This window comes from Dreissena polymorpha, chromosome 7 (genome assembly GCF_020536995.1).
Source record: "Dreissena polymorpha isolate Duluth1 chromosome 7, UMN_Dpol_1.0, whole genome shotgun sequence".
NCBI lineage: Eukaryota > Metazoa > Mollusca > Bivalvia > Myida > Dreissenidae > Dreissena > Dreissena polymorpha.
In genome coordinates, this window is record NC_068361.1 from 107,074,592 (window position 1) to 107,090,396 (window position 15,805).

Genomic DNA, 15,805 nt, shown 5'->3' on the forward strand with positions numbered 1-15,805 from the left:
CTTGACCTTTGACCTAGTGACCTGAAAATCAATAGGGGCCATCCGCCAGTCATGATCAATGTACCTATAAAGTTTCATGATCCTAGGCATAAGCGTTCTTGAGTTAGCATCCTGAAACCATTTTACTATTTCAGGTCACCGTGACCTTGACCTTTGACCTAGTGACCTCAAAATCAATAGGGGTCATCTGCAAGTCATGATCAATGCACCTATGAAGTTTCATGATCATAGGCCTAAGCGTTCTTGAGTTATCATCCGGAAACCATCTGGTGGACAGACGGACGGATATTGATTGACTTCTTTGAAGGGGGGCATAATAAAGTTAACCCATACAAAATCACATTGTCTTCGGGAAACTCATGAGAACTATGTTGTGCTTCCTAAGCCGCCCGAAGCCAAAGAATCTCGCATGTTCTTGTAAATGTTTGGGTATCGACACGGAAAATTCACAAAGAATATATTGTGACACAAAAAATACAAATTTGGGATATTGCCATAAGATACACTGATATTTTTGGGGTTCATTTATTTATGAATTTTTTTATATTTTGAGTATTTATGTGGCTTTTTCTTGCCCAAATACACCTTTACTGGTCTGAATTTAAAATATAAGACAAATAAATCAATTAAATCCTTCAAATGTAAAATGGGCCGTTCAAAATATACATTTTAAAGTTATTAAATCAGTGCTCCAGATAAGCTGAGTATCTGCGTCTTTCACCATGTTAAAAAATGCAGAGAAATACAATATCATGCGTATCGAAAACGCAACAAATTTTACTTTGACACATTCGTCAAATTTAATGCGTACGATACAATAGCTTTGATCGAAAATTCTTTGATCGTTTTCGGTATTTTATAATTGAAATTATTCTCGTAACGGGTTGACGGTTTCATTCAGCAACCGCCTGTATGGCTGAGCAGGAAAACAGTCAAAGTTATTAAAACGCTCTGCGGACATATTTGGTCTGTAAATATAGCTTCTTACTTAATTATTTACGACGACATACATGCGTTTTCAATCTGACTTCATTCGTCGCTCATTGTGCATTATATTTGTAATGGGTCTGTACTTTCTGTTTCTATTAAGATGCAAAATAAAAATATCTAATATATATTTGATAGTGATTTTTTTTTTCAGAAAAGTATATTTTTCGTTTAATTTTCATTCAAAATGATGTTTTCACTAATTAATATCATAGCCACACGCTAACCACCTGTGTCCCAAATAATAATCTGAGGCACTGTTAAATATACATTTCATGTAATTTAGTAATGACATTTTTATTAATTCCTGATACCTAATAGAAATACGAATCAGTGTTGAAACATGAAGTACCAGCTCGCAAACATGTCATAATCAGTGTAGTTATGGTAAATTCTGAAAAACATAACAAGGGACAGTTATAAGTGAAAAATCAGCCAATTATTGCATCAGAAATCTTATGCACAAACAAAATGTCACTTGGACAAAATGTGTGAGCAAAAAGTGTAGCTAGGAGTACAACAACACTTTTCCAAAGGTTAACTTTATACCATGTGTTACTTGAAAAGTAAATTTTGCATTATTACATTAAAATAAATATATTTAAAAGGAACTTTAAACCCAAACCAGTTCAAAATTTACAAGAGCAAGACTAAAACGCTTGGGCTTATTTTATTAGTTTTCATGTACCAGTGTTTTGTTTCACCTATAGGGGAATGGTGGCGGGGTCCGTCCAAAAGGGGAAAAATGCTTTGTTTTTTAGGAAAAGGGGAAAATAAAAAATTCACTCTTTTATATGTATTTAATGATATTTATTATATGAATACACATGTATGTATGAATGTAATATTCTCAGCTGAATGTCTCTGTCCTTTTTCTTAAATATATATCAATGATTTTTTCGACATTAGTTTCAGACAGTTCAGCCGTCATTCACAGTCCCAGTTTTTCAAGCCAATTTGAGTCTAATTGGAATTTTTTTTATCGATAAAATGGCAAATGTGAGCATTTTTTTTCATAAAATGGACCATATTGGAATGTTTTTATCAACAAATATTGACACAATAGATACATCAAGCCTTTTCTTGGCTATTTTGGAAAAAAATGCAATTAATGTGAAAAGTCCACTGATTTGGGAAAAACTAGTTTAATATAACTCTTTATAATAATAAACAAGATGTGTTTGTGAAACACAATGTCCCCCTATATATAACCTTGACCTTGTTAAGGATGACCTTGACCTTGTGAAGGATGACCTTGACCTTTCACCACTCAAAATGTCACTGTGCAGCTCCATAATATACACATGCATGCCAAATATCAAGTTGCTATCTTCAATATTGCAAAAGTATTCATAAAATAAGCGATTTTGGCCACATATATTTGACCTCTGACCTTGAAGGATGACCTTGACCTTTCACCACTCAAAATGTGCAGCTCCATGAGATACACATGCATGCCAAATATCAAGTTGCTATCTTCAATATTGCAAAAGTATTCATAAAATAAGCGATTTTGGCCACATATATTTGACCTTTGACCTTGAAGGATGACCTTGACCTTTCAACACTCAAAATGTGCAGCTCCATAAGATACACATGCATGCCAAATATCAAGTTGCTATCTTCAATAGTGCAAAAGTATTCATAAAATGAGCGATTTTGGCCACATATATTTGACCTCTGACCTTGAAGGATGACCTTGACCTTTCACCACTCAAAATGTGCAGCTTCATAAGATACACATGCATGCCAAATATGAAGTTGCTATCTTCAATATAGCAAAAGTTATTGCAAAATGTTAAAGTTGGCGCAAACAGACCAACAGACCAACAGACCAACAGACAGACCAACAAACAGACAGGGCAAAAACAATATGTCCCCCACTACTATAGTGGGGGACATAAAAATCATATTAATTATAGTTATATACTTTGTTACTTGTTAATGAAATAAATTTGAGATATATTTAGCATTAGACAGTTGTTTTTTTTACTTTTGGAGGGAATTTTTTCTACAAAAGTGGGGAAAATATATACTCTTTTTTGAAGGGAATGGGGCCGATATTCGGCCCCGAAATTGCCATAAAATACACTGTGTACATATAACAACTTTAATCCATTGATAACTTTTTTAACCATTACTATTTACTATTGAACCCTTGCTGAAAAAATCTTCAGATGGCTAGTTCACATACTATATAAGTCAGGATAACTTTTTTCTCAAGCCATGTCATGTACAATAATTGTTTAACATATTGTATACATGTTACTTTAGTATAAACACAGTTTTCAATGAGTTTGGCATTTCCTGTGTGACAGTTACATGAAAACATGACACATGCCTACATTTGACAGTACCATCAAGGTCATAATTGGCCTAGTAACTTTTAGAAATCAATGTTCAGGGTGTGTTAGAAGGGAAAAGTACTTGATGACATTATAATTGATGGAACAGCAGTAATTTGAAATGATAATTAACAGACTAATTCATGTAAATGCTTTATGGCCATGGAAACATGTGTTAGTGTTTCACAACTGACATAAAATGCTGTTACATTTATTTATTTCTACACAGAACACATAAATTATGCACATGTACATCTGATCATCATGTTACTTGTTGCACAATTTACTTATTACTGTTCTGTTTTGTTTTCTTACATTTATATAACAAAATTGTACATTTTATGAATGCAAAAATGAACATTTTAAAATGACAATCTTTATTGTCCCTGAACTTTATTATTTTTCAAAAATGAAATCATTAAACAATAATGCATAATATTAAAACAAAATCATAAACACTTAAACTATTAATATAACATGTATCAATTAATGCATGGTATTTTCCTGTTTCTGCCAGTTTTTAGCATAGGTGCTTGCACCTATGCTTATGGTATATACCACATTTTGAAAATCCACATCGGTCGGTTACCCTTTATGAAGCCTTACCTGATCAAAAATCAGACGAAATATCTATTTAATTTAGTATATGGTAATTCTTACAAATTTTTTTTTGGAAACGTTTTTCTAACGTTTTCTTCCAAGAATATTGCTGACACCGTTTTTAGTGAATTTTTCTAAGACCGTTTTATGTCAAAAAATCTTCTTATAACATAAAACAAATTTCGTTCGTAAAACAATTCTGTTCTTGTTGATAGTGACCTCACACCTAATTTATATGGGATCCCAATTTCGATTTCCTTCGTTTACTGTTCTGTGAGAGGTCAAATGTTTACATAACTGAATTAATAAGGCCCTGGTTAAAGTATATGTAACATTTCATCGGTTAATTATAAATAGAAATTAAAACATATTCTCAGCAGGAAGTGGGGCATAAATCACTTTTATTCTTTGAAAATGTGTAAAAAATGGCGGAGTACGATGAATGTTTTCTGATTTATGACATGGATTCTGACGTGCCTTTCTATGGATTTGATGAAGTAGAGTTTAAAAGTAATAGAGTTGTGTTAATTGAAGTTAAAATGATTTACTTTGAGCCAGAAATTTACGTTACGAGTAGAGTTAACGGTTTAAATGTGGCATCGGATTTAATGGATTAGCGCGAATTCTGGACGAGTGCTGTGTCTGTAAAATATTAAATGGAAAGCTGTAAATGTATCAAGTCGGAAAAGAAAACGGATGGTTGCATAATGGTATGCGTGAAATAATGTAATTCTACGTATTTATTTTCATAGTTATGTCATTTTGTAACCATTCACATTCGTCACTATTTGGAATTCCCGTTTCTAAAAATAGAGCATTTTGTTAACAAGGGGGGCGACTCGTGATGTCAGCAATCGTTAAGGCTACAATATACTAAATAATCGAGTCATGTACTTTCTAAACAAATCATCATATTTTCCTCGAAGGCATGTTATACACTTTGTTCTGGTTTTATCGTTTGGAGATATTGATAGGGTAAGCATAGGTGTTCACTACTTAATCCCTGAAATAGGATAAAGTTGGAGATTAAAGTAAAATATGGCACTGCAAAAGGTTACAATCCACTAGAAAACGGCCGAAAAAGGCGCAAAAACAGTCGATTTTGATTTGAGTCGAATTTGTTTTTGGTTTGAACATGACAAATCTTTTTTATTGCTTAAATCGATTCAGCTTAGAATGCCCGTCAAGAAAAGGTATGGTTATGGGGGTCTCTATGTGCAAAATGTTGTATTTATTTTCGCTCAAAGTTGTCGCTTTTACATCGAAACATATAAGGAAACTATTTAGTATATTTTGACCTAAACATTTACTTCAGCAGCAACTTCCCTGTATCTTGCAACTATGCTTTCAGCGCCATCGGCGCTCTCGTTACAATAGTAAGACAAGTTTCTGAACTGTACCATAGATGCACTTATTATCTGGAGCCCACTAGCCCGTGGCCTCTCAAAAAGAGGTGGCCCGTGCATTTGTTACTCCTATAGAAGAAGTATTGACAAAACTTCTGTTGGAAAATATGGTAAGTGTTAAGCTTAAAAACCATGAACATTATTTAACAAAATAAGTTCCTCTACATCAGGAAATAATCTTCATGCGCGTCCCGCGTCTATGACGCACAAATATCAAAAAAGACGCATAGTTTTAAAATATGTGCGTCCACTCGGACGCATTGCTGAAACGAATCCGTTAACACATACGCGAATCACGATAAGTACGAACTATCTTGGGAATGAGTCAAAAGTGTAGCGATGAACGCTGAGTTTAATCGAATGAGGATTGAAGACTGCAACAAGTCTTTTGATTGGCTCTAGTCGAGCCGCTGCTGTATAATACGAACCAATTAGAATCGACCTTTTAAATAGAGTGTGTTATGATATTTTCTAGAGTCCCCGGATGAAGGCCTACTTTAACTTTTTGTAACTTAGTCATAAATAATACAGAAATAATGCCTCCGAAATAAGGTGTTGAAGCTAGATCCAAAACAAACAACGCTAAACTTTAATAACGGTAGATCAACGGCTCGCAATTCGGACGTAAACAATAATATTTTTAGGCTCGTAATTCGGATGTTAACAATAATATTATCATTGACTTGAATCAAGTTGAAATTTTCTAACAGGTTACATTCATGTAACAGACGCTTATAGCCTATGTGAAGGCAAACAAGATAGTGATAACCCTGAATTTGTTTTTTGGTTTCAAAACTCACTGTTTTAGAGATTATTAAAAGTTTAATGCAAAACATAGTTATTGAGCAAGTGTCACTTAAATGTTCTTCACTACTTGGTATCTTTTAACATTTGGGACCCATTCTTTTTCAAGTTGGACTCATTAATTTTGGCCTGGGACTCATTGGTCTAAAATCTGCGAGTTCAGGGACCCATAGATAGTAAATTAGATTATTCCCTGGTACATGTATCTTTGAAGTTCTTAAACAGCAAATAAACAAGAGCTGTCTGAGGACAGCGCGCTCGACTATTCAAGTGCTTGACAGTATAAGGTAAGCCATCATGGAGAAGGGGGGGGGGGGGTATAATGTGGGTGTGTGATCATTTAACAGATGATCTTTCAAAAATAAGAAAATAAGAAAACAAATTTATTTATTTTTGGAGGGAGGGTTGGGGGTGGGAGTGGGGGAGAGGGGGGTATAATGTGGGTGTGTGATCATTTAATAAATGATCTTTCAAAAATAAGAAAAAAATATACATTTTTTTTGGGGGGGGGGTTCTGTGGGCGGGCGTGGGGGATGGTTTGGGTGGAGTGCATTGTAGTATGTAAGGTAAGTGTTGTTTTGTCAAACTTTAACATAGATTTATCAATAATATGCATATTCTAAGTATAAAAGGGGCCATAATTCTGTCAAAATGCTTGATACAGTTGTCTGCTCTTGTTTATAGGTTGGGGTCATGTTGGTAAACAAGTATGCAAAATATGAAAGCAATATGTCAAGGGACACAGGAAATATTTGGGGTAGTACACAAACTTTAACATAGATCTCTCAATTATATGCATATTCTAAGTATAAAAGGGGCAATAATTATGTCAAAATGCTTGATACAGTTGTCTGCTCTTGTTTATATGTGGGGGTCATGATTGTTAACAAGTATGCAAAATATGAAAGCAATATGTCAAGGGACAGAGGAAATATTTGGGGTAGTACGCAAACTTTAACATAGATTTATCAATAATATGCATATTCAGGGCTTAACACTAACTTTTTTTTCAACTAGCCCATTCGGGCTTTTAAATGCAGAACCTACTAGCCCTGACCAATCTTTCATGTGCGCTGACCCAAGTATATCAAAACCTTTATATTTATCATTCAACTGGTATTTTCTTGTGCGTAGAGATGCGCAATTATGATTCAATAATTCTTATTAGCTTGCCTTTCTAATGCTAATGAATTCAATATTCATCTACTTTAGACATCTATTTGTAATCTTCACGCCATTTCGGAAGAAATTTCCTTTTTTTTCCTCATACTTTCTCTTACTTTCCTCCTTCCCTTTTCTTTTCTTATCTGAGGAACCCCCATCTCCACCCGTAAAGCCAAACCTTTTTTTACATAGATTGCCAAGGTTACCGTCTGACAACAAATGGTAAGTGAATCTTAGGTTTCGCAAAATAACGTGTTACGGTAGTCGTAACAATTGTACAGGGTTAACTCTCTACTAAAAGCCGGGATCGACCATTAATATTAGTTTTGCTAATTGAATTGCGTAAAAAAGATTGTCAAAACACTTCTAATCGATCAAACAAATTACAATTTTTTTAAATTGATAAATAACTAATAATTGTATAGTAACTTTGTGTTAATGTCGAGTGCCTTCATCCAACCCGGACGATCCTGGGCGATCCCGGCTTTTAGATTATAACGTATTTTTATCGAGAAAACACGTCACTACGAGGAAACCAATCAAAAACCGTATCAAGCAGAATTCCGTTTAAAAATAGGTACTGACGTGTTTTACCAGGAAAACTGCCGGGGATTTTCTTAATTATCGGCCTCTTTTTGGTTGCAATCAGGGGGTTCCAAATCTATTATGAGATACGATCCGTTTGTTGTCTCTGACTTCACTCTGGGATTTAATTGTCATCTGATTGTACTGTATTAAGATTGTTGCATCTTTGAAAAGCTTATTTAAAATGCAGTTTATTGATATAGAACACATAATCCTTCCCAAAATACACACGACCGGTCGGGCATGTTCCTGGGACATTGGCTAGCCCGGACCTAGGTACAGGCAGTGAATGTCGTTCGGACGTGCCTTAGTGTTAAGCCCTGATATTCTAAGTATAAAAGGGGCCATAATTCTGTCAAAATGCTTGATACAGTTGTCTGCTCTTGTTTATAGGTTGGGGTCATGATGGTTAACAAGTATGCAAAATATGAAAGCAATATGTCAAGGGACACAGGAAATATTTGGGGTAGTACGCAAACTTTAACATAGATTTATCAATAATATGCATATTCTAAGTATAAAAGGGGCCATAATTCTGTCAAAATGCTTGATACAGTTGTCTGCTCTTGTTTATAGGTTGGGGTCATGATGGTTAACAAGTATGCAAAATATGAAAGCAATATGTCAAAGGAAATTGAAAATATTTGGGGTAGTACGCAAACTTTAACATTTGCACGCAAACGGGAACGGCAACACCGACGCCGGGGTGAGTAGGATAGCTCCACTATGTATATTTCATATATAATAGTCGAGCTAAAAATAAAGGCGTTTCTTACCTTTTGGTGGAAAGTAGGATTTGCTCTCAGCTTTGTGCGGCCAATCTACAACTACAGGCCCAAATCTACGGAAGGCTAGGGTTATCTCCTCTGAAACCAAATTATTTGACGTCAACATTGTTTTATCATTATTTGTCATGGTTATTTTTTATTTCATTTATATATTTTTACAAATTTTTGCAAATTACGATGTAAATTAACAGACACAGAATTAAGCAAACAATATCTAATTATAAGTAAGAATACTGGGTCAGTATTTGACAACCCATTCTTAGACTTGAGAATACAGAAAAGATTTTGAGAATACAGAAAAGATTTTTATCAGGAAAATATGTTGTAATGAGTTTAAATATATAATCAAAAGGCTGTAAATGTTGATTTTGTCATCAATAAATTGTTCTAAATGAAGAATTGTGCAGTAAGATGTTATTTATTATTCTTGTTTAAGATTGAACTGCTTTACGCTTTGAGAACAAAACAGTTTCATTAGTACTCTTTATTTTAAGACGCAAGTCTAAGAATTTTTGGGTAAATACTGGCCCAGGTTGAAAGACAATAAAGAAAGTTTCCCTTAAAAAGGAGGCTGATAAGCCCTTCTGGCCATAAGCTATTGAATTAACTCATTTATGCCTAGCATCTAGAAAAAAGGCCTTGGCTAACAGCGTAGACCCAGATGAGACGCCGCATGATGGGGCATCTCATCAGGGTCTGCGCTGTTTGCTTAAAGGAATTTCTGTAAGAAATATTCTAAATTTAGAAATAACAAGGGTTGTTTGTAAAACATGCATGCCCCCCATATGGGCTGTCAGTTGTAGTGGCAGCCATTGGGTGAATACCTTTTTTGTCACTGTGACCTTGATCTTTGACCTAGTGACCTGAAAATCAATAGGGGTCATCTGCCAGTCATGATCAATGAACCTATGAATTTTCATGATCCTAGGCCTAATTATCCTTGAGTTATCATCAGGAAACCATTTTACTGTTTTGAGTAACTGTGACCTTGGCCTTTGACCTAGTGACCTGAAAATTAATAGGGGTCATCTGCCAGTCATTATCAATGTACCTATGAAGTTTCATGATCCTAGGTGTAAGCATTCTTGAGTTGTCATCCGGAAACCAATGTACTTTTTTGAGTCACTGTGACCTTGACCTTTGACCTAGTGCCCTGAAAATCAATTGGAGTCATCTGCCAGTCATGATCAATGTTCCTATGAAGTTTCTTGATCCTAGGCGTAAGCATTCTTGAGCTATTATCCGGAAACCATTTTACTGTTTCAAGTCACATTGACCTTGACCTTAGACCTAGTGACCTGAAAATCAATAGGGGTCATCTGCCAGTCATGATCAATGTACATATTTAGTTTCATGATCCTAGGCGTAAGCATTCTTGAGTTGTCATCCGGAAACCATTTTACTGTTTGAGTCACTGTGATCATGATCTTTGCTTTGACCTAGTGACCTGAAAATCAATAGAGGTCATTTGCCAGTCATGATAAATGTACCTATAAAGTTTCATGATCCTAGGAGTTAGCATTCTTGATTTAATATCCGGAAACCATTTTACTATTTCGAGTCACTGTGACCTTGACCTTTGACCTAGCAGCGATTTTTTTTTGTCCAATTGGGAAAAGTACCCGTACCAGTCCAATTGGGAAAAATTGAGTTGTGAAAACCTGAAAATTGGGAAAAATCGAGTCATGAAACCCTCAAATTGGGAAATTGGTGTATTTGATTTTATGCTCCCAAATACTTTAAAATTGATTCTAAGTGTTTTCAACCTGTCAATATTATATTTACTTAGGTTCAAACCATAGAGCTGTACAGGGAAACTAACAAAATGTTGCATTCCCCCCCCCCCCCCCCCCCCAAAAAAAAAAAAAAAAAAAAAATATTATTTTTTTTTACCTTTAATTGGGAATTTTTGGCCAGCAATTGGGAAATTTGTAGTTTTTTCGTAATTGGGAAAGTTCTGTTTACCAGTACTTTATGAAGAAGGAAAAAAATCGCTGCCTAGTGACCTGAAAATCAATAGGGCTCATCTGCCAGTCATGATCAATGTACCTATGAAGTTTCATGATCATAGGCCTTAGCATTTTTGAGTTATCATCCGGAAACCATTTTACTATTTTGAGTCACTGTGACCTTGACCTTTGACCTAGTGACCTAAAAATCAATAGGGGTCATCTGCCAGTCATGATCAATGTACCTATGATGTTTCATGATCCTAGGCCTAAGCATTCTTGAGTTATCATCTGGTGGACGGACCGACCGACGGACCGACCGACATGTGCAAAACAATATACCCCCTCTTCTTCGAAGGGGGGCATAAATATACTAGACATCCCTAATTTTGGAAATAAATTGATCCAATTTAGAAGAATCCGCTAGGCATAAATGGGTTAATAAATATGTCATAATGTAAAACCCATCAATCAGATATTGTCTGAAATTAAAGAATAATGACAATGTCTCAAAATTTAAGCAATCATAAAAATTGATAAAATGTAGAATATTGTATTATAAGATCAAATCAACTTCAGTGATTCTTAATTTTCACCATTTTACTTTTTTACTTAAGGCTTACACAATTATGGGCTAATGCATCTTGAAATTGCAAAAATCAAACAAAAACTTGATGTAACCAGAACAAATGCAGAAGCAATAGCAATATCTAGACTGCAAATACATGCAACAGACTGAATTTCCAGCCTTCATTTTATCTTCAACTTCAGTAGAAGCCATATAATGTTATCAGTATCCAATTCTATAGCAGATGTCAAATTTCACCAATTTTATTTCTTCCCAAGGCAAAGAGCAATTAAGGAAAAGTCAATAATGAACATAAGGAGGTTTATAAAACATTCACAGCTGCAATAAACTAACTCAAATTTCTGATAAAGATATCATTTTCATTCACACAACTCTTCCCATGCAGATATAATGGTGTAAAACTGTAAAATCTTCAGAAGGTTTGGGTTACCACGCAAATTTGGTTGTTTATGAAAAACTGAATAGTTAAAACAACTATATAAAAGAAATAAAATTTTTCTTCCGAAAATCTAAAAATGTATAGGTAAGAAACACTTTAGAAAAATTCTCATAATTGGTCAGACCCATTTTAATTTAAAAGTGTATTAATAACCATATTTTAAAGTGTTTAAAGAGCAATCGCTAATATGTCCCCTATTTTGAACTTTCTTAAGAGAATATGCAAGTGTATGTGCCAGGACTATTTCAACATTCTTTCAATTTAACAACACATAACGTGACCTACCTTCATCTATATCGGGTGGTAGACCGCCCACAAACACTTTTCGCGAGAATCGTTCAACGCGTTCACAACCTGGTGATGTGTTGACAGGAGAGCCCAAGCTGGGAACCGTCTGGTCTAGATTGCACTCCTCTGTGAGAGGGATGTCCTCATTGAACAAGAAATGGTGGACTTTGCCAGCTGAAAAATCAACATACAAAAGCTGTCAGCAACGCTGATTTTTATTTTATGTCCTTCATCTATCCATTTGAGCATGAACAATGCAGAGAGTGACCTTTTACTGTATTAATAGCAAAAAACAAAGGCATCCTTGCGTTCAGAATTTATTATGAGTTTTTTTTTATGAATTACTCATTGCATGACATAAGCATGCTACATAACCGACTATGATCAATGTCATGGTTTGTTTAGACACAAAACAACAATACAAAAAGAGAACATAAAATAAGGCTGAAAACAAATCAAAAGAATACGTCAACATATAATCTTGAGAAGTAATATTTAAATATTTCAACAAACTGAAAGGTACATAATAAAACACCAACATCAAACAATTTAACTTAAATCATCATACCCAACAGCTGTCTGAAATTCCTGGCTAAAAGATTAGGAAAACATATTGATTAAAAGAGGTCAATTTGTTAAAACAAGACTATTGCCAAGCAATATTATGTCCCCTACCGGCTCCACCAATGTCAGAATTTTGTGCTTTTTTGTGTGTTTTTTTTGCCATAGAAACCAGAATTTTTTATGTAGGAACAAAATGAAATGACGTGCATAGTGTCCGTATTGCCATCTATCCATGTTTCAAGTTTCATGAAAAAATATGAAGAACTTTTAAAGTTATCGCAGGATCCAGAAAAGTGTGACAGACAGACAGACTCAAAAAGCACAAACCATAAGTCCCCTCCGGTGAAACTGGTACTAGGACAATAAACCAGTATTATGTAATGACAAAGACAGCTTTCATGATTAAATTGCCAAAAATATTTTTTTTCTTGTTTTGCACCCCAACAAGTTTGTTTTCAACATAAGAATCATTCTAAAATTCCTGTAACAAATTAGTTTTCTGTCCCTTTAACTCGGATATACTTCTATAACTCTCAAACCCATTTCCTGATTTGTCTGGCAAGAGGAGTAACATTTTATTCCTGATGATTTTGATAATTTGTAAGAAACAGAGCTATCAATATCAATAGCAATGTCTAAATTAAAAGATTTTTGTTGTGATCACCATTCAGAACAAGGATTTTGTTTCTAAGATACTAACTTTTTTGTAGGGGGTAGTACTGCAACAATATATCGGTATATCGGTATATATCGCAATACGCAATCCGCATATTGTATTGCGATACGATTTTCATCAAACCGGTACGAAAATTTTACAAAAATTCATTCACATTTCGTCCAGAAAAGCCATCCAAAATAACGATATCAAGGTAAACAAAGCAAAGCGGTGTAAATAAATTTTTACGTAAAAATAGCATTCTAAAAAGTGTATTATACGGAGTAGAGTTGTTACATGGGAGCATTCGTTTGATGCTTTTGAACAGATTATCGTTAAATTAATTGCGCACAACTGTAAATGTTTCGTTCGATTCTGGTTTGATCATTTTTAATTTGTAATCCGAATTTCGGAAACACACTTCCAAATTTAAATGCTTACGCAACAATAAAAAAATAGCGTCAAATAAAAAGTGCTTTATCCTTTGTCTCAATAAAAAGTGTGCGAAAATTATGCAGACATGTAGAACGTCGCATGGAAAGTATGGGTGTATTTTGTGTTGTATAAAAACGGGAACATCACGTCAGGCAAATTACGCGTGTTCAGTGAAAACAAAAACATCCAGGTTGGACGTTATTTCATCACATCTTTAAATAGTAACAAATGCCATAATGTTTTTGATACTTAAGAAAATTTGCGAATGTTTGTGTTTCTTGTTATTCTTGAGCACATTTATAGTAAATATTTACCAGAATTTGCTTTAAAACTGGAATATACGGGATTATCGGGTAAGTGGCGGTTTATAATTCTGGTACAAGTTAGCAATAAATTGCGATATATTGCAATACGGGTTTTTGAACTGACAATATATTGCAATACAATTACAATTTTGGCGTATTGTTGCAGCACTAATAACTCTTAAACCCATAACCTGATTTGTCTGGCAAGAAGAGTAACATTTTATTCCTGATGATTTTGATTATTTGTAAGAGACAGAGCTATCAATATCTATAGCAATGTCTAAATTATAAGATTTTTGTCGTGATCCAGATCACCATTCAGAACAAGGACTTTGGATCTGAGATACTAACTTTTTTGTAGGGGGAAACATTTTTGGTTCATATTGTGCATGATAAACCCATACTTTTATTGCACAACAAAAGGGAAAACAGGAGATGTGTTTGTCAGAAACACAATGCCCCTATTGCGCCGCTTTGAAGCCATATATTTGACCTTTGACCTTGAAGGATGACCTTGACCTTTCACCACTCAAAATGTGCAGCTCCATGAGATACACATGCATGCCAAATATCAAGTTGCAGTCTTCAATAATACAAAAGTAATTGCAAAACTTTAACTAAGGTTAAAGTTTTGGGACACACACAATGAATGAATGAATGACAGACAGACGGGCCAAAACAATGTGCCCCAGATCTTTCGATCCGGCGGCATAAAAATAAAAAGCTTTAAGAAGGGTTTATTATATGGGCTCTACAAGTGTGCACCATTGATGTTACCTTTTATTTGGTCTGCCTGGTCCATAGTCGTGGTCCTCATTATGTCCATCAATTGTGACTCAAAGTTAGTAAACTTCATTGTGTCATACGCACTACTGCGATCCTGTAACAAAGTGAATTTGGTAGATATTATCATTAAAAAATACTCATTTCAGTTGTTAACAAATGAATTTAAAAGATTCTGCACCATATACCTGTAGACACAATTGTTAAGAATGTGCAACTGTATTGGTAAATGCGCTCAGTTTGGCGAGAAAGTATATTCAAGAGCCTTTATGGTGACACGCTGTCTGTGTTAACACCATTTTATTTCTTAGGTCACGTTTTTATATTCTTAAAGAAAAACCACAAAAGTTTTAATGGATAGTTAAACAAGAGATGTGTTTGTCAGAAACACAATGCCCAAATATTGCGCCCCTTTGATCTTTTTCTTTTCTTTTTTTACCTTTGACCATAAGGATGACCTTGACCTTTCACCACTCAAAATGTGCAGCTCCATGAGATACACATGCAAGCCAAATATCAAGTTGCTACCTTCAATATTGCAAAAGTTATTGCAAATCTTTAACCAAGGTTTAACTTTTCCACAGATTGACAGACAGACAGACAGGCCAAAATCAATACACCCCAGATCATTCGATCCATGGGCATAAAAATAAACATTATACACATTTTCCTAAATAATCTACATGTATTACTTTTATAGAGTATCATCCATCGATGATGTATTTAAATACAACAAACACAACCCATATATAACAGAGGAAGTTGACTTTACCAAATATCACATAATTACTATAGTTAGCTACTACCTTAAAACTGAACATTTCAGAAATTCAACATCCTGGCTATTTAACAATATCCAAGAGTCAAACACAGCTAATTATTTAGAGCCAATTTTCTTGTTAACAACTGATTTAGTTTTACATCATGTATTGATAAACTCACGCCAAACGAATTACTTTTTTTCAACTGGTAGGAAATTTAGCAAAGCCAAAATACATAAACAAGAAGTATGAATTCTTAGAAAATTCTTAATTCTTGGCCAATTCATTTTCCTTGCTATTTACATTGTAACCATCAGTTTAGTAGAAATAATTAGCAGTTCAAGTTACTTGCGGGTAA

The 15,805-nt window shown here is 34.5% G+C and overlaps 1 protein-coding gene across 2 annotated transcripts in view; it reads right to left on the bottom strand.

The window, feature by feature from the left end:
- The window catches only part of LOC127838969 (cytoplasmic polyadenylation element-binding protein 2-like), a 51,959-nt gene extending 37,128 nt beyond the window's left edge, over positions 1-14,831 (bottom strand). Inside the window, exons 1-4 of one of the 2 annotated variants that reach the window (XM_052367106.1) lie at positions 14,681-14,831; positions 12,513-12,536; positions 11,942-12,118; positions 8,668-8,757 (exon numbers count right to left, since the gene is read on the bottom strand). In XM_052367106.1, the coding sequence (XP_052223066.1) occupies positions 8,668-8,757; positions 11,942-12,118; positions 12,513-12,536; positions 14,681-14,816 (427 nt within the window). In that variant the 5' untranslated portion in view covers positions 14,817-14,831. The remainder of the gene's footprint in view (positions 1-8,667; positions 8,758-11,941; positions 12,119-12,512; positions 12,537-14,680) is intronic. The other variant, XM_052367107.1, reaches the window with a different exon arrangement.
- Positions 14,832-15,805: the final 974 nt, after the last annotated feature.